Source organism: Crotalus tigris, unplaced genomic scaffold (genome assembly GCF_016545835.1).
Source record: "Crotalus tigris isolate CLP2741 ecotype Arizona unplaced genomic scaffold, ASM1654583v1 scf7180000024391.5723578, whole genome shotgun sequence".
Lineage (NCBI taxonomy): Eukaryota > Metazoa > Chordata > Lepidosauria > Squamata > Viperidae > Crotalus > Crotalus tigris.
In genome coordinates, this window is record NW_024100561.1 from 1,866,433 (window position 1) to 1,884,936 (window position 18,504).

An 18,504-nucleotide genomic window follows, 5' to 3' on the forward strand; every position below is an offset into this window, starting at 1 on the left:
ACTTCATGTTGTAAAGATGAATAGCTAATGGATTCATTAAATAGTTATTTCCCCATTTATATCATCACAAACCAGTCAATGAACACTTACCAGAACAAATCCAAATAAATGTAGTTATTCAGAACAAACTACTTTGCTTAGTTCTTCAATATAATTAAGATTGTCATGGCATTAATTCAAGAGTTAACTATGGAAAAGCACTATTGAATGGTATGCATTTTTCACAAAAATGTACTTTTCTTTGTGGAAGGGGCACTCTCTACACATAACGTTAAAATCACTTAGTAAGAATTAGAAAAACAGGCAGTGGCAATAATTAGTACAGTTATGGTTTAGAGAGGCACTAGAAGTGTTGTGATGGGAAGGGAACAACTAGGTTGGTATCTTCTACCTCTTCTTCCTGAATATCGTTAGGTAGCAGACTGTCTACCGCTTGGCCAATACCCTGTGGGCTAGAGCGGCTCTTTCTTCTGATTGAGCTACGAGATTCGTCAGTGATGCTCTGAATCTGAGACAGGAAGGCCACCAGGCACAACCAGCATACAGAAAAAGGATATTACATTAGACAATAAAATACAACGTTTAATTAAAAATAAATAAATAAACCACAGGCACATTTAAACATCAGATACCCTTCAACTCAGCAACATCATCTTTAGCACATTCACTCACAGTCACATTTATTTACCCAATTTCTCAAAAAGGAATAAAATCCAATCCAACTATTTCTATAGGCAGTCAGTGTAAAGGCCAAACACTGAATGGTTTCCCAAAAAAGAAGAAAAAAAAAACCTTTTAAATTAAGGTTTAGTGTAAGAAAATTAGTAATCATATACTAGAGTTTTACCAAGAGTGATATGGTATGGTTTCAAAACTCTTTTGTATTTTATTTTCATCTTAGGGCCCAGTTTATTAGTTAGATTAATGTGATATCATAAAGGGAAGGCCAAAATCAAAAACATATTTTAAACTAGTGATGTTATCTGTTTAAGTTATAAAACATCACAGAAAGGAAACTCATTACATATGATCAACAGGAGTAATGTTCCATATAATTAAAAAAAATCTGAATTTTACAGTTTAATTTTTAAACATATTTCTGCAAAGAAAAAGGAGTGAAAATGCAATCAAGCAAAATTTAAACATGGACTTAGGTTAAAGAATGGCAGTCTTAGATTAAAAACAGAATTCCTTTTTCATTGCCAGCTTAGTCAACGTGATCCTTTTATTCTTAAATTTTGCAATGGAGAATGTATGAGATACCATGCAAAAATCCCAGTCTTGCTGGAGAAAAAACAAGTTAGCAGAGCTGCTAAGCTGAATGAAAAGTCTGCAGTAACATGACATGAATATAAAGACTGGAGTCCAATACTCTGAAAATGTTCAGTAATTTGCAAAACTAATTAGGTTAAAATAGTGGGTTCCCCCCATCCTCCCAAAAGTATAAAGGTTTTTGAAATTTATAAAATGTCTTAATAAAGAGAAAAAAATGATAGACAGTTTTAAAACATGAAAATCAGTATATTAATCTGAAACAATGACATTAAATTGCTTTTAAAAGACTGAAAAGAAGAAATATGAAAGAATAAAGTCCTACCCTGAGATATCCTCAATATCTTTAAAACCACCAATGAAAGGTTTTAAGATTCTAAATATTAACAATTTAGCATTTCTAAAAAAGTAATGAACTTATTCCAAAGGAAATCAAATTAAATCTTGATAGAAACTGTGCTCAGACTTTTCTATTCATAGCATACTGCATGTTGAATAACTGCTCCTCTTCACTGAAATAAGAGATGAACTTGTCGCACTTACGATTCATAAAAGATTTACCGGTTTGCGGGAATATCCAGAAATAATGTTCTCATTAACTAAAATGCTATTGCCAAACTAAAGAAAATTCATTACCTCCCTCTCCCTTTCATTCTTTGAAAGCTGCATTTGTTTTAGCATCTGAGATCTCTGCTCCATCACAAGAGTCTTCTCGTACGTAAAGGCAGAAATGTCATTTTCAAACTGTAAAAACAAGTAAGTGTTAGTTATATTCAAATTCCAAGTATAATCTCTTGATTTTATAGTATACTGTAGCCCTTGGCAAAAAACTTGTACAGCTAGCTCTAAGTCAATAACAGCTGTTGCGGCCAGAATTTCCACCGCTAAACTTGCACAGCCGTAAAGCATGAAGTCATGAGATCATGCCACTTAGCAGTGGTAGTTCCAGCATTTTCATTAATGACCTCCTATTGGCTTCTCCATTGGTTTTGTTTGTCAGAAGACAGGAGTGAACGTAGCAAATAATGATCGCTGACCATGGGGACGGCCAGAATGTTAAAGATCTGTTGTAACTACCACTCATTCAATGGTGCCATAAGTTTGAACAGTCATAGAATGAGTGGTTATTAAACAAGGACCACCTGTAAGTGCTTCAGATCTATATGTGCCAATTTTAAAGCACGTATTACTGCTTTAAGCATGTTTTTATACTGTAAAATAAGAGGCCGATACAGACATAGGCATCTTGATGCACTGTGATGCAAACTCTGATTGTTTTGTGCTTGGGAAGTTACCACAAATATGTAAGCGGTATCACTTGTATGCCCGTGTCGTGTTGTAATTTTTTCATTTTAACAAAATTTTGTCTTGTAATAGATATGCCTGATGCAGAATGGTTATGTGGACATTAACAACGACGGGGCATCTGCAGTCCTCCAATCAATGCTGTGGGATTCTGGAAGTTGTAGTTTACAAAAGTCTGGAGGGCAACAGTTTAAGTTGCCTTGAAAAGGAAAGAACCTAAAGTAGCATCTTGCCAATGCATTAAGTCAGTGGCACAGATGTCTATAATTATGGGACAACAAATGCATAGGAATAAACCCAGAAATATGCTTAATAATAATTCAGGAACAAAGATAGCATTGCACTCACTCTATCATTTTATTACCAGCGGCCGCTTCTAGGCACCTACAGACTGCTATATGTGGATCCTGGCCATCAAAAGTTATCCATTAAGAAGATGTTTTCAACTTTTAAAGTCAAACATTATAAATCAAACATCTCTTATTTTATATTTAATATAACATTTTTTTCAATAAAACCAGCCTAAGTCATCAGCAAAGGCACTAAAATACATTGCATCATGATAATCAATGAAGCCTTTATTAGAAATGTACCAATTTCAAGAATATTATTGATTAAACTATCCAAATCCAAAAGATAATCAAATTATCTCAGCTTAAGTTTTTTTTCTTAAAGTTTAGATCTACTTACTTTGGGAAAGCCAAATAGCATATTTTGCACATACCCTGACTTAATATTGCACTCATCTAGATATGGGAGCAAGGTTGTTCCCTATTTTGTGAGTCACACCCACTCACTGCTTTTAGCATCCTAGATTCCTTTATTAAGAATTCCTTTCCTAGCTGTGGAGTGGATAAAGAAAAGGAGTGGGAAGCCCACTGGCAGTTGGAAAGGACAGGTGCAAAGTTACATTGAATGGGATTCTTTATTTATACTGTGACATATTCTGCTGTTACACAGTTGTTTGGTTGGATTTACTGTTCTATTCCAGTGGGTCTAGATTGACAAAGTGCCAGCTGTTTTAGTGCACTGGAGCTTTAGCTGAAGCGGAGAAAGGGCGGGAGATAGAAATAGATGAGAGATGTTTGCTTGGACCACAAAGTCTCTTACAAAGTTTCCCTAAAATCTAATGCTAGAAAATAAAGTTCAGTCAGATTTAGCTCCAATTCATCCTAAGTACTCTTTTAGGATCTACTTTAAAATTCAAAAAGACTCCTCTTAACAATTAAAACTTAAAATTTGAACTTGCCTGTTCTCTCCAGAAGGACTTATTGTAAGGTGATCAAAGTCTCTCACTGATTCGGGGAAATCATACTTTTTTTCAGTCGAAATTGTGCACTTTATAAATACATTAATTGGTAACTGTTAGACCTTACCATTTCAACAACTTCCACTTCAGCTTTAATTCGAAGATGATATAAAAACATCTGAAGATCACTTTTCATCTGAATACTATTGTCATCCATCTGAGCTACAGTGAAGATCCGCATTCTACATTTTCTCCACACCTATAAAAAGAAAAGTACACTGCATTTAAAAAATGCAATTAATTTGACCACTGCAGTTGTTGCTGGGAGATTGTTTTTAACTGGAAGCATCTGATATTTATGAAAAGATATAGCACTGCACATATAATATTTTGAACACGCCAGCATAATATAATTTGTTTTTACCTCAGCTTAAATGAACCCAGTTCATGTGGCTTAGCAGTTCATATTGTAAATCAGACCACAATAACTTATTCAACAAATAATTGTTAAAAAGAATGTTGGTGGATAAGTGCACAATGTAAAACCTCCAGTGTTGTTGAAACCTATTTTGAAGAGGTTCCCAGTTACCATGGCTAATAGGGAGAGATGCTAGAAGGCATAGACACATCAACAACTAAATATTGCCTAATGTTCACGTGAACTATTATGTGAATTAAGCTAATAGTGCTAATGCCAAAATGTGTCATCTCACATTTAGGACTACCAGATTTAAGCTTCAAAAATCTTGACAATGACTAGATGCTATCTGGTAGCAGAAAATAATCCAGTCTAAAATATCATTTAGTTTTTATCATTTAGGGCAGTGATGCTGAACCTTTTAGAGACCGAGTGCCCAAACTGCAACCCAAAACCCACTTATGTATTGTCGTGTGCCAGGCGGGTGTGGCCCATTGAGTGGGTGTGGCCAATTGGGTGGGCATGGCTGTGGTGGTAGTGGCAGACTGGGTGGGACTAAAAAGTTCAATCAATCAATTCCAACTTTGCGAGATCTTTTTTCCTGCAAAAAGTTGAAATTGATTAATTGACTGAACCTTTTTTTTTTGCACATGGCGGCGAAGGCCTAAAGCAAAATGGTTTTATAAAACTCAGCTGAAGGCATAGGACTGGGGCGATGGCGTGCGTGCCCACAGAGAGGGCTCTGGGTGCCACCAGTGGCACGCGTGCCATAGGTTCGCCACCACGTATCTAGGGTATTATCCCACCAAACTTTGAGCCCTTGGTAAGTCTCATAAGAAAGCCATCTCTTCATTCAAATTATTAATTTAAAATGTTGAAGAATGGAGGGGTCACACTTGCATCTTTTGGGACAACATCGGGTGGATGAGGAACCACTGATAAGCACTTTTTAATTTTCAAGTCAATTACATTTACTTAGTTCTTGTGCATCTAGCCCAATCAAAAACTGAGATAAAGTTAGCCTGGCAAGACATGTTTATGATAAATCTGTGCTGATATATGCTAGCATTTTGCTGTCTTCAGCAAACAGCTGTACATACTCTTTCTTGCTTTGAACATATCCTAAGAATATTTTTGTTGTTGTTGTTGCTCTCACCATCACTTACCAAGCTCATTCTGAAATTTACCTTTCTTGACCTCCTCTCTTCAGTTATGGACTATGTATAGCCTATAGTTTGATTTCTTGTCTCTCTTTCATCCTGTTTTTTGTTGTTGTTTTTAAATCACTATGAGGCTGAAATAATATTACCTTTTTATATATCAATAGCAATATATCTCAATCTTTGCCAAGTTTCCAAAGTAAAATAATGCTACTACCTTATGGTGTTTCAGGAGGAAAGGAAGCAACATAAGCATGCCACCGTCATGAACAATCCACCAAATATCTATGTTGCCCTCACTAAAACGTTCCTGATTCATTGGAAACAAGTCTATATTTTTAGCAACTAGTAGAGCTTGCTGTGCAGCTGTTGTTTCTCGTACAGTGTCTGAAACACAAAGGGTAATCGGTACTTTAGAGTTTTAATTCATGGGAAGCATTTCTAAGAAGTCTGAACTATAGCTCCTAACTTAAATAGAAAATAGTACACTGATGTTTTGCAACATTTTAAATTTAAATTTTAAAATTATAACAAGCAGATCTGTTTTATATACCTGTTTTATACACCTGACAATTACTTAAACAAATGATTTTTTTTTGTTCAAGTGAATATCATGTCAAAAGTATTTGATAGGAACATCAATAACAGACAAAATTGCTCTGAATAGAAATTTAGATAATTACTTGTGTAAGTAGTGTTTAAGGATCTTAATAAGAATCAACATATGCAGTAGAAAGCATATAATAAGAACTGGTTACTGATACCAGGTTCCTTCTACCATATGTGGTAGACGTGTGTAGAAGCTAAAACTTATTGGAATATAATTAGAACATGGATAGAAAAGATGATACAACAACGTATAGAACTAAGACCAGAAATATTCCTGTTGGGTATTCTACCAGAGAAATACAATAAAGAAAAAACATATTTAATTATTCATGTAATTACGGCAGCCAGGATTGTGTTTGCACAAAATTGGAAAGCACTGAAAGCTCCCCCAGAGGGAGAGGTGATTGGGAAAATATTGGAATGCGCAGAAATGAATAGACTAACAATGACAATTAAAGATAAGACAGAGTCAGACTACTATGAAATTTGGGAAACTTTTTATGATTGGCTGAAAAGAGAATACAGTTAAAAGATAGTTAACATCAATTTAGATGGAAGAAGAAGGAGCAGATAAGGAGGGAGACTCAGGCGACACAGTATTGAATAACTGCAGGCTGTATAAATGTTTATAGAAGTATATACCGAGAAGGTTAGATAAATAGAAGTATTAATCTTATTGTATATAATACAGATAGGGAAATTTGGAGAGAGGAGTTGCTCGGACATTACCCCTGAATTGTATCTGAAGAGGGATGAAGAAAGGAGAGGAGAGAGAAAAGAGTAAAGGAGGGGAGAAGGAAGTAGGAAGGTTGGAGGAAGAGGAAAGGGGAGGAGAGTGGTGAAGGAGAGGAGAGGAAGAAGAGGGAAGTAGGGAAGAGAAGAAAGGGAGAAAGAAGGTAAAGAAGAAGGAGTGTGGATACGGTGAAAGGGGAAATGGGCGAGCAACACCAAAGTTATGTGTATGTATTTATTTCATTTTGTTAAAAGTATCTGTATGTGAGTGTGGAGGGAATGTATGTTAATATCTGATAAGTATTACAGTATATGTATGGGGGAGAGTTTGGAAAAATAAAAAATTATTAAAAAAAAAAAGAACTGGTTACTTAGCTGTAACTGTAGTTCTCAAAGAAGTCATTTATGAATTCACACCTAATGGTTAGATGGATACACCAGAGCCTTTTTGCAATGTTCTATAATTTTTTGTTAGAAACCACATCTGTGTGCAACATACATAACCAGGTGTGGTTTCCACTAAATCCCTGATAATATGAGAGGAATGCTGAAGTCATTCAATGCTGAACAGAATTAGACAATGGGTTATGTGAATAACCAGTTCCTTATCATTATCTATGTACATATAGATAATGTACATAGCTTATTATCCAGCAGAGAGTCTGGTGCTCATAAGGTGACTGAACAAAGCATAGGTCTTCAATTCTCCAAGAATGAATGTCCATAATGAAGAATAAAAGTAGAATACTGGGCTCGTAACAACCTAAATAATTCTGATATTGTAATTATGGCCTTAAAGTGATCAAAGATCTGAGGAAGATACTGTCATTTAGCTAGTTCAAAACAAAGTTTAATATCTGCAATTTTCTACATGAAAAGATTTTGAGGAGAAAGACTCAGTCCTTGGAGGGACCTTGAAAAACTCAAAACAAATGCCAATCCATTTGTAATGATGTAACTTTATGACACAGAAAACAACTCAAAAAAGATGATTTGGACTAGTCACCCGCTGTTCTAAAGGCTTTAACATTAGAACCAGGGAAAGATCCCAAACAGGAGCTGATAGGGATACTAGTGGTGAACAAATCAAATATTTCCTAAAACTCTTTTAAATGCATTAGAAAAGAGTTAAATAGTATCCACTATTTAAAATCAATAAAATATATGTTTTTTAAAAAATCATACAGATCAATGTCTAATAGAAAATGTGAAGTCTAAAAGTGGAGTGGATTTAGTAATACTTTCTTGGCATCACCTGATATAATTTGAACTGTTTAATATTTGAATAGATCCTGGAAGGCTGAAAAAAACTAATCACCTGCAGGATATTGATATACCTCTAATGGAGACCAAGATCCTTGGATGCAAAGGTATTAAAGATGTGCCCCCCACTCAGAAATTAGCATGTCAGTAGTGACAATCTGCATCAGAGAAAAAGTTCCTCCTTCAGTAAGGTTTCCTGTAGCTAAGCATCAATTAACAGCTTGTTGATACAGTGGGAAGATGGAGGTTGATGGAGAGATTCCAAAAATGGAGAGATTCAAAACCTGATGGAATGGTGCTAAGATAACATGCTTCTAAGGAACACTTCCAGAGATGAGCAAAACTGTCCTTATAAAACTGTGAAGTTTGCATCTACTGGTGTAAAAAGGAATTTAACATTCACTCTCACTGAAGTGATCCTGTTAGTCACTCTTATGGATCAGATAACCCTCAAAGAAACAAGAGAAAATATCTTATAATTGCTTCAGAGTTCCAACTGTATGGAAGGGTATGTGCTAAGATTTACCAAGAATTTCGCTCTGTGTATGAATCACAGAGACTAAATATAGGAATCTCATTTTTGAATGCTTCTTTAAGTAGGAGTTTAACTCAGTAAAGAACAAATGTATACATTTGTATACATTCAAGTGGATTATATCCCAACCATTAATTACTGTCTGTGAAATCCACTTCACTTTATTAGCAAGCCATCAGTTGCAGGATACAGTTATCTTTGAAACTTTCAACATAATACAGTCAATTCAATAAATATAAATTCTCAATCTACTCTCTATTAATTTTAAAAAACACATACCAACGAAGTTTTTCCAAGAGAATGTATTATTCGTCTGCTTCCAGGATTGAGGCCATGCCATCAAAACAGTATTATGTTTCATCCCCCCAAGACCAGCAGATTGAATCAAATGAGAGATTCCATCTCTAACACTGGGGGATACTATGATTTGGCAAAATCCTTTGGTTCTTTCTGTTCCCATTAAAGTTCGAATATTCTTTAGGGGAAAAAATACAAATTAGAGTAAAAGGTATTTAGACAACAAAAAATGATGAAGAATCTTAATGCATTTGATGGATTAATAAATTTCTCAAGAAAGCTTTTGTTTGATACTCAGTTTGATACTTTAAATGAACAAATGACCTGGCTAAATAAGAAGGAAAAAAGTCACAGGCTTAATGAAAACCTTTAAAGATTTAAAAATTAGGAAATGAATTACTGATGGACCAATTATCACCTTTGCTATCTGAAAATTGGATTTACTTCTTAAACAGGATGCAAATTTAGCAGTTTCTATGAGTAAGAAAACGGAAGAAGACTGGGTGTAATTAATTCTATTGTGCAATCTCCTTTTGTGTTTCCAGAACTAAACATAAATTAATATAATACACAGCTTTTAATATTAGGAAAATTGGCATGGACCATAGCTTCTCCTTGTTTTAAAATGATTATAAGTCTGATTCATTCCATAATTATGTGTGCAAAATAACTTATATTGGTTACATGAAATTAAGTTACTTAGTTTTAACCAGGGTTCAGAAATTACTGCTGAAATCTTTCTCATGCTTATTTTTTTCTCGAGTGAAATTCATTCCTCACTTGACTATGCAATCTTTTAAACTTTATTTTGAAAAGCAAAGCACAATTTCAAAATATCATCTAATTTTAGGCCAAAGCACTGCACTGCTATATTACTTTTAAAATAATCAAACAGTGGGATTAAAAATTTATAGCAGCAATCATTTACAAACTGCTGAACCATTCTCTTTTCCTGAAAGTATTCCAAACAGACTTCTGAGTGTCACTATCTTGTTAAATATTTAGAGGAGTCTACAATTAAGTCAATGCTGACTTCATACAAGCTAAGAATAAAAGTATTTCGCTAAGCATTTTACTTCAAATAATCTCAAGTTTATTCTAATTCTGTACTGCAGACAATGATTCAAATCCTATTATTGTGAAAAAAACCTATTAAAATCTTTCTAAATATAGATATTAAAAAGAACACATTTTATGCTCACTTATATATATTAAAATATTTTGTGCAAGAAATGAGATATCATGCATTGAATTCTGTATAAATTTTAATTGAAAAAAATGTAAACAAAATGTATTAGTAGACTATTTTTCTTTTTGCAGAATATATGCAGTAAATGAATAAGCTCTAAAGCACAAGGAATCTTCTACTATCTTTGTTAGGTAGGTCAAGATCTGCTATAAATCATGATTTTGTTTTTTTGTGCATATCATGTTCCTCTATTCCAATGACTTGGACTGCTCTGATAATTTCTAGCTATAACTTCTATCTTCCTTGATCAACAGCAAAATGGATGGACTCAATTATAAGGGTGATAAGTGCAATATTGGATGTTCTGAAGGGCAAGGTTGGATACAGAAAACCTTGTCAAAAATTATCTATGTGGTTGTTAAGAATTAGTGTTCAGTTTTCCATTAAAAATAAATATCCAAAGAAAATGTAATCGTTCAATTTGTAACTCTGATATCCATATATTTTCTTTTATAACATTAGTTATGATTAGTTATTGATGTTATTGTTGTGATTGTGAGATGGGTGGCTATATAAATCAATTATTAAGTAAGTAAACCAACAAATTAAACTTCTACCTTTTACTTCAGCACCAAATGTTTTAGTATTATATTGTAGCTGATCTAGGATAACCCTTCCTTGATTAGCTTTTAATTAGCTTCAAAACTCACAAAGTCATGTGATATCATGCAATTGGGGTGGGCGCGGTTTTGGTATGACACATCGGGCTCGCGGGCCAGCAGTTTGACATGCCTGAGTTATAGAATCAGGATTATTAATACCTCTATTATTATGAGCAATTTCATAATATTAATATAAATATATTTTATAAATATAAACATATTTTGATAAATATAATGCTGTAAAAAGGGGAAATTTCATTGGAAGAGGAAGAAAAATAAAGATTACAAAAGTTCAGAGAATAAGGAGAAATGGTTCCTTATGAATAGCTTATCTGTGTCAGACCCATCGTAAAACATCTTGAATAAGCGGGCTGCGACACTGCTGAGAGGCCTCGGTGACGCTGCAAGTCAGATGGGCGGCGCTAGAGATACCGACGCTCAGCTGATGACGTCCTGCCTGCGACGCGCGTCTAGGGACTGATTTGGGCTACCACGAATCAGATGGATGGTGTTATTTCCAATGGGCTGCCGACGATCAGCTAATGACGCTCTGCCTGCGACGCGCGTCTGAAGGGACTTGAGTTGAATTAATCTGCTGTTTTCAGTTAACTGGGATGCTGGGTCTGACAAACATGAGGGTGTGGCGAGGGTGGAGCGGTGATTGGTAATTGAGGTGTGGTGGCGGGGCTTATTTAATACGCTGGAATGGGAGGTTTCTCAGGGCTGACTTTCTTTTCAACTTAGCAACATAATAAATCCTGAAACTTTGTTGAATCCTGCATCGTTCCTAATTCTTGGGTTCCGTGCCTATAGTTAGGACGAGCTTACATTAAGTCAGCCCTCACTCACATTAGTTGTTCCAACACCCGGCGCTCGCTAGGAACAAGGAGCTATGGCAGAGGGAACGCAGGAAGAGGACCCTGTCATGGCTGAAGACTCGGAGGAGTCCGGTGAACAGCTGGAGGGCCTGGCAGCGGGCGGCACAGGGGAGGAGCCAACGGTGGTTCGACGGAGGGAAAAAATATGTGCTCCCGTAGTTGAGGGTCCAAAAACCTGACAGCAACGTCCGGTGGATACGGGGGGCGAATGGTGGTTTAGCCCAACGCTGGGGCTCCCTGAGGATGGTCGCGGACGACGGTTGGCGCCAAGCTTTACCGGTTGGAGGGAACGCCGGGTCACTGGAGACCATGAAGAGGAATGGAGCTGCTCCACAGCCCCGGGGCAGTACACGCTGGATGTGCTCAGAGACCAGTTTGGGGAACGTATATACCCCGCTACTATACATAGCCCTAGCAAGGATAGCCGACCTTACACCTCCCAGTTCCGGTTGTCCGGTACAGAGCTTAACCTGCACCCGGATGACCAGTTTACGTTGCGGGAACCTACCACAAGGCAGGTGGGGACGGATCGTACACGTTATGGAATGGGAGTGAGGGGACTGGGGAACAGGCCGGCAGACCCTGATGACATGGGCGCAGGACCCACGGGGGGAGGAGCAGGGACTCGTCCTAGACCATCTCTGGAGGCTGGTCGGTATGGAGGACAGGTGCCACCTCCATGGCCTCAGAATATGGTGTGGAACCCTCCCCCTATAACGCTTACATTTGACGGGGACCCAGATCGCTTAGCAGTCTTTCTTAGTCATGTACTGAACCATCTAGATCGCTACTCCACTCTGTATTCATCCAATTGGTCGATGGTGGTTGCAGTCACATCGAGTCTACAGGGAGAGGCAGCTGCATGGGCAGCTGATCTCTATAGTGACCAAGCCAGAGAGCTAGCTGATGTGGGGCTCTTCCTGGATGCGTTAAGAACTAGATTCGAGGACCCAACACGCTTACAATGGGCGGAGGCCCAACTAGTGGGCCTGCGACAAAGAGGGAGACCGGCAAAAGATTACATCCGTGAGTTCCAGAAATTAGCGGGGAGACTGCGATCGTGGCCGGATCGTTTACTGGTCCACCACTTTCGTAATGGCTTGGATAACGAGATACGCCGGGCATGTATAGTGAGAGGGATAGGGGGACGTCTGTCCAATTGGTTTAAAGCCGCGATGGAACTGGACATCGGGTTGAGGGAGCATACCAGTGGGCGTGAGAACAGACTACCACCCCGCCGGGGCCAGGACCCGCCCACAGGCCGTATGGTCCAGGCCACACCGGAAGCAACGCGCCCAAAGACAACCTTTAGGTGTTTCCGATGTAACCGACCAGGGCACCGAGCAGCAGAGTGCGGACTACCGGCAATACTAGGGACACCAACGGCGATCGGCAAACCAGGCTCTACACCGCAGAAAACAACGGAGAAGTCACGGGTAGCCCACCAAACGGGGCAGACACCGATACAGCCAGCTTCCGGTGATCATTCCCCCATGTTGCAGGAATACGAGGAGGACGGTCCTGTAGAAGATTCAATGGTGAGTGAACCAATCGTCCCATTCACCATTCCAGTAACTCTTACAAGCCCAAATACTGGGGAAGCGAGGTCTTTTCAGGCATTGCTTGATACCGGATGCACCCGGTGTTTAATTAATAGGGGGGTAGCACAACAGATGGGGATTAGGGTGACTCGACTAAAATCTCCAATTCGATTCGAGCAGGTGGATGGTTCACTGCTAGGGGGGGCTCCAACCACGTTGGTGACCGAACCAGTCAGGATGGATGTAGGTGGTCATTGGGAGGTTATCAGATTCATCGTGGTCCCTTCCATGACCGAACCTCTCATTCTTGGATTGGCCTGGCTGGATAAATGGACACCGATCATCTGGTGGGAGGATGGGTCTCGACGATTGCGGTTGCCCGTGGGTCCTCAGCCACTACCCACACCTGATCATAATGGGGATAAAGGGCTGGGTGCTGTAGACCCAATACCGGACGGGGACGGACCCGGACACCCGTCAGTCTACAACGACCTGGCAGCAGTATTTAGTGAACATGATTGCGACACTCTGCCACCCCATAGGGCAACAGATTGTGCCATCGAACTTATTCCTGGGGCAAAGTTGCCTAAGCCCAGAATGTACCCCATGACATTCGCTGAGCTAAAGGAAATGAGGGAGTATATCGATAAAAACCTGGCTAGGGGCTTTATAGAGCCGGCGCGCTCTAAAATAGCAGCACCCGTAATATTTCATGAAAAAAAGGATGGAGGACTACGGTTATGTGTAGATTTCAGAGGACTGAACGCGGTATGCGTAGAACCCATTTATCCGCTACCTCTCATGAAAGACCTCCTTGCCCATTTGGCCACTGGCAAGATTTTCACAAAATTAGATCTTCGAGAGGCATATTATAGAATACGGATAAAGGAAGGGGATGAGTGGAAGACCACTTTTAACTGTCCCTTAGGGAGTTATCAGTTCAAGGTGATGCCTTTCGGTCTACAGGGAGCCCCGGCTGTCTTCATGCAGTTAATAAACGAAGTGTTGCATGACCATCTTTATAGGGGTGTACTGGTATACTTAGATGATATACTTATATACTCGAGTACACTGGAAGACCACATACAATTAGTTCGAACGGTGTTGCGAAAATTACTAGATTCCAAACTATACTGTAAAATATCAAAATGCGAATTCCACAAAGACCGTATTGATTACTTAGGATTCCGGGTTTCTGCGAAGGGAATAGAGATGGATCCCAATAAGATACGCAGTGTATTAGAATGGCAAGCCCCAAGGACTCGTTGCCAATTACAGCGGTTTCTGGGGTTCGCTAATTTTTATCGTCAGTTCATACCGTCCTTCGCTGATGTGGCCCTACCATTGACTCAGTTGTTACGTACCAAACACAATACTGGTAAACCCCGGCCAAAACAACCGCTGGAATGGACCATGGCATGCCAACAGGCCTTTGAAAAATTAAAAAGCCTGTTTGCACAGGAGCCGTTATTGGCACATCCTGACCCGGACAAGCCCTTTATTGTACAGGCGGACGCTAGCGATGTAGCCGTTGGCGCTATTCTATTGCAGCGTAATGAGAAAAATATGCTACAACCGTGTGCCTACACGTCCAAAAAATTCACTGAAACAGAACGACGTTGGGCAGTGTGGGAAAAAGAAGCATTTGCAGTGAAATGGGCATTGTCCACTTGGCGCCATCTGTTGGAAGGGGCTCAACATCCCTTCGAAGTCTGGACAGATCATCAAAATCTAACAGTGCTTCAAACACCAAGAAAACTAGCGCCTAAACACGTCCGATGGGCACAGTATTTTCAACGTTTCAAGTTCTGTTTAAAGGTTGTTCCGGGTGGAAAGAACTTTCTAGCGGACGCACTCTCCCGAATGCCCCAATATGACAGCAAACGGGAACAGGTGATCCAGGCTGTCATACCTCAGTGTAATGGGGAGCCCGAAAAGGCAGAAGTTTGCACAAAGCTAGCATCTTTTGAAGAAGAAATAAAAACAGCTTTAGTAACTGATCCTTGGCTATCAGCGAATCCAGGGATATTGACCTATCGTAATGGTTTGGCCTGGTATGGCGATAAATTGTATATACCTCAGGAAGTGCGCAGCCGGGTATACCATCAATGTCATGACTCCAAAGTAGCAGGTCACTTTGGTTTTGTAAAAACATTACACCTAGCAAGAAGGCGATTTTGGTGGCCAAGCTTAAGGAAAGATATTGAGATATACGTAAAAGAATGTAGGGTTTGTGCACAGGCAAAGGTAATACCTAAGAAGCCAATGGGATTGTTACAGTCAGTGTCTGATCCGATACGGCCATGGCAAGATATTGGCATGGACTTCCTGGTGGAGTTACCAAATATAAAAGGTTACACAGTCATATGGACGGTAATAGACTTATTTTCGAAGCAGGCTCATTTTATACCCTGCAAAGGGCTGCCGTCTGCAGCGCAACTAGCGTACAGCACATTTATCGTCTACATGGAGCTCCCCGACGGATTATATCAGACCGCGGGGTTCAATTCACAGCTTGATTCTGGCGTCAATTTCTGGCCTGTATTGGAACTACTCAAGGATTGAGCTCTGCATACCATCCATGTACCAACGGAGCAGCGGAACGAGCCAATGCGGCCGTGTCACGATACCTACGTTGCTATGTCTCTCACCAACAGACGGATTGGATGGATTATATACCCTTTGCCGAGCTAGCTTACAACAATGCAGTGCATAAGAGTACCGGGTTAACCCCCTTTCAAGTGGTATATGGCTACGATCTAAATCCCTTACCGGGTTGTGAACCACTGACGTCCCTGGCCACGAAGCCAGGGGACTGGATGTCCCGTGCTAACCAAGTGTGGCATACAGTAAAGAAAGCGCTGATACAGGCGGGGCAAATAGCCAAGGAACAGGCAGATAAAGGTCGTAGAATGTCAACCCAATTCCGAGTAGGTGACCAGGTATATCTCTCGACCAAATATCTTAAGTTACAGGTACCCTGCAAGAAGTTGGCGGCGAAATACGTGGGTCCATTTCGCATAATACGCATCATTAATCCTGTTACGGTACAACTCCAACTGCCGGTCTTCCTTGGTAGAATACATCCGGTTTTCCACGTGAGTCTGTTGAAGCCGATAGAAAGGAACACTCATACAGATCCTCCTGGACCTATAGCTCCGGGACAGTATGAGATACAGGATATCATGGACTCACGATGGCGGGGGGGCAAAGTATACTACCTGATATTATGGAAAGGATATCCCCTATCCGATGCTTCATGGGTGCAGAGTGGAAAGGTTTTCGCTCCGGAGCTGCTCCGAAGATACCATAAAATATGGCCAAATAAGCCGAAACCGAATGAGGGGGGGGGTTAAATAATATATAGATACTGTTAACCAAACGATGCATTAACCTGTAACGTTCTATTCCAGGGGATCCCGTGGTGAGGGGGGGCCGAATGTCAGACCCATCGTAAAACATCTTGAATAAGCGGGCTGCGACGCTGCTGAGAGGCCTCGGTGACGCTGCAAGTCAGATGGGCGGCGCTAGAGATACCGACGCTCAGCTGATGACGTCCTGCCTGCGACGCGCGTCTAGGGACTGATTTGGGCTACCGCGAATCAGATGGATGGTGTTATTTCCAATGGGCTGCCGACGATCAGCTAATGACGCTCTGCCTGCGACGCGCGTCTGAAGGGACTTGAGTTGAATTAATCTGCTGTTTTCAGTTAACTGGGATGCTGGGTCTGAAAACATGAGGGTGTGGCGAGGGTGGAGCGGTGATTGGTAATTGAGGTGTGGTGGCGGGGCTTATTTAATACGCTGGAATGGGAGGTTTCTCAGGGCTGACTTTCTTTTCAATTTAGCAACATAATAAATCCTGAAACTTTGTTGAATCCTGCATCGTTCCTAATTCTTGGGTTCCGTGCCTATAGTTAGGACGAGCTTACAATCTGCACTGACTCTCAATCTTTTATGTAACAATGACTAGAGAAATGTCAGTTATCAAATAAATGTTTTTACAATTTACAAAATAGCCTTAATTCTTTGAATACAGTAAAGATTTTTGCTAGGCAATTAACATAAAATGCAAGACTTTCTACTGGCAGTTTTGTGATACCTGAAAGCAAATATGAATATTAAATCTTACTATCCTTACTGTTTTCTTGCTGATCAAATATACATACCTCTTCAGTTCTTTCAGTTTCTGCATATTTATCAAGATATGTTCCTGGAAGTACAGATCCCACAATAGTCAATCCTTTCCCAGCTTTCAATTGAGAGGTAAAAGAAAGCAGCCGAGGATGTTTTACCAAATGTTCTGAATCCAAATTCAACAGCACCAAGACTTGAGGCCTGAAGTATAATATAAAAATGAATTGTAGACAACTCTATAGAGGGTGATCATAATTTCCCAACACAATAATACAGCATTTCACAATATTATATTTATTTTCAATATATTTGCACTTCAATTTACAGGTGAGCTCTCCCTGTTACATTTATCCTCAGATAATTGGAAACAGGATTTGATGTGTTAAATATTAAATATATTCTTACCTCCAATTTTTGGTATGAGGGTGACCATGGTCAAGTCGAAGTAGAGCATAACGAGCAGCATTTAAGGACAAACCTCGGATTCCATCTCCCCATTCTTTTTCAGCTCTTAAAAGGAGAAACAACATTACATATTTGTGATAGTTCTATTTTCTTTTGATACAATAGATAATATAAAGGGGGTTCAGGGGCACAATTTTATACATTATACTTTGTTTCAGACAAGTAATTTATCTGACTGCTATCAATCGGCAATTATTGAAATTTAACAAATGTATGAATGAAAGTCCATGAATGCAGGATTGGTAAAGAGCTTGAAACTGTAAAAAATTTTTTTTTAATAGATATGTGCTTAAAATTTACTGACTGATAGCAACAAAGAAGAGAAGAAAATGTATGTAATATTTGCAGTCAGTATTTAGTGGATTACAGAGTAACCAGAATGGATGACCAGGTTCTTTGCAGTATAAATAACACATCACAACTAAATTTTGTCATCTATAATCTATATTTTACATATAAAATACAACATAACCATTACCATGTCATTGAAATAAATGATCATAGCATAAATCACAATTGTACATTCATTTCAAGAGTCTTGATTGGATCTCATCTTTGTTTTTGGGTACATCAAAACTTGAATAAATCCATTCCATCCCATATTTTCCCCTAAAATGGAAATGTTTGTATACCTAGCTTTTTTCCCAATCATGAAACAACTAATTCCCGTAATATTATTTTATTTTTAATAAATAAATTTTTTTATTTTATTTATAGACCCATATAATAAGTAATTAGGGGATGCATGGTAATATTTATCTACAGATCAGGGTAACAATCTGATTTTCACCA

At 39.1% G+C, this 18,504-nt stretch overlaps 1 protein-coding gene across 5 annotated transcripts in view; it reads right to left on the reverse strand.

Moving 5' to 3' along the window:
• SLC12A7 (solute carrier family 12 member 7) overlaps window positions 1–18,504 on the reverse strand; it is a 142,234-nt gene that overhangs the window by 17,903 nt on the left and 105,827 nt on the right. For 3 of the 5 annotated variants that reach the window (XM_039329232.1, XM_039329233.1, XM_039329236.1), the window contains exons 16-22: window positions 17,653–17,757; window positions 17,280–17,448; window positions 8,823–9,018; window positions 5,622–5,791; window positions 3,954–4,085; window positions 1,909–2,016; window positions 392–508 (exon numbers count right to left, since the gene is read on the reverse strand). In XM_039329232.1, coding sequence (XP_039185166.1) covers window positions 392–508; window positions 1,909–2,016; window positions 3,954–4,085; window positions 5,622–5,791; window positions 8,823–9,018; window positions 17,280–17,448; window positions 17,653–17,757 — 997 coding nt within the window. The remainder of the gene's footprint in view (window positions 1–391; window positions 509–1,908; window positions 2,017–3,953; window positions 4,086–5,621; window positions 5,792–8,822; window positions 9,019–17,279; window positions 17,449–17,652; window positions 17,758–18,504) is intronic. The other 2 variants (XM_039329234.1, XM_039329235.1) reach the window with 1 other exon arrangement.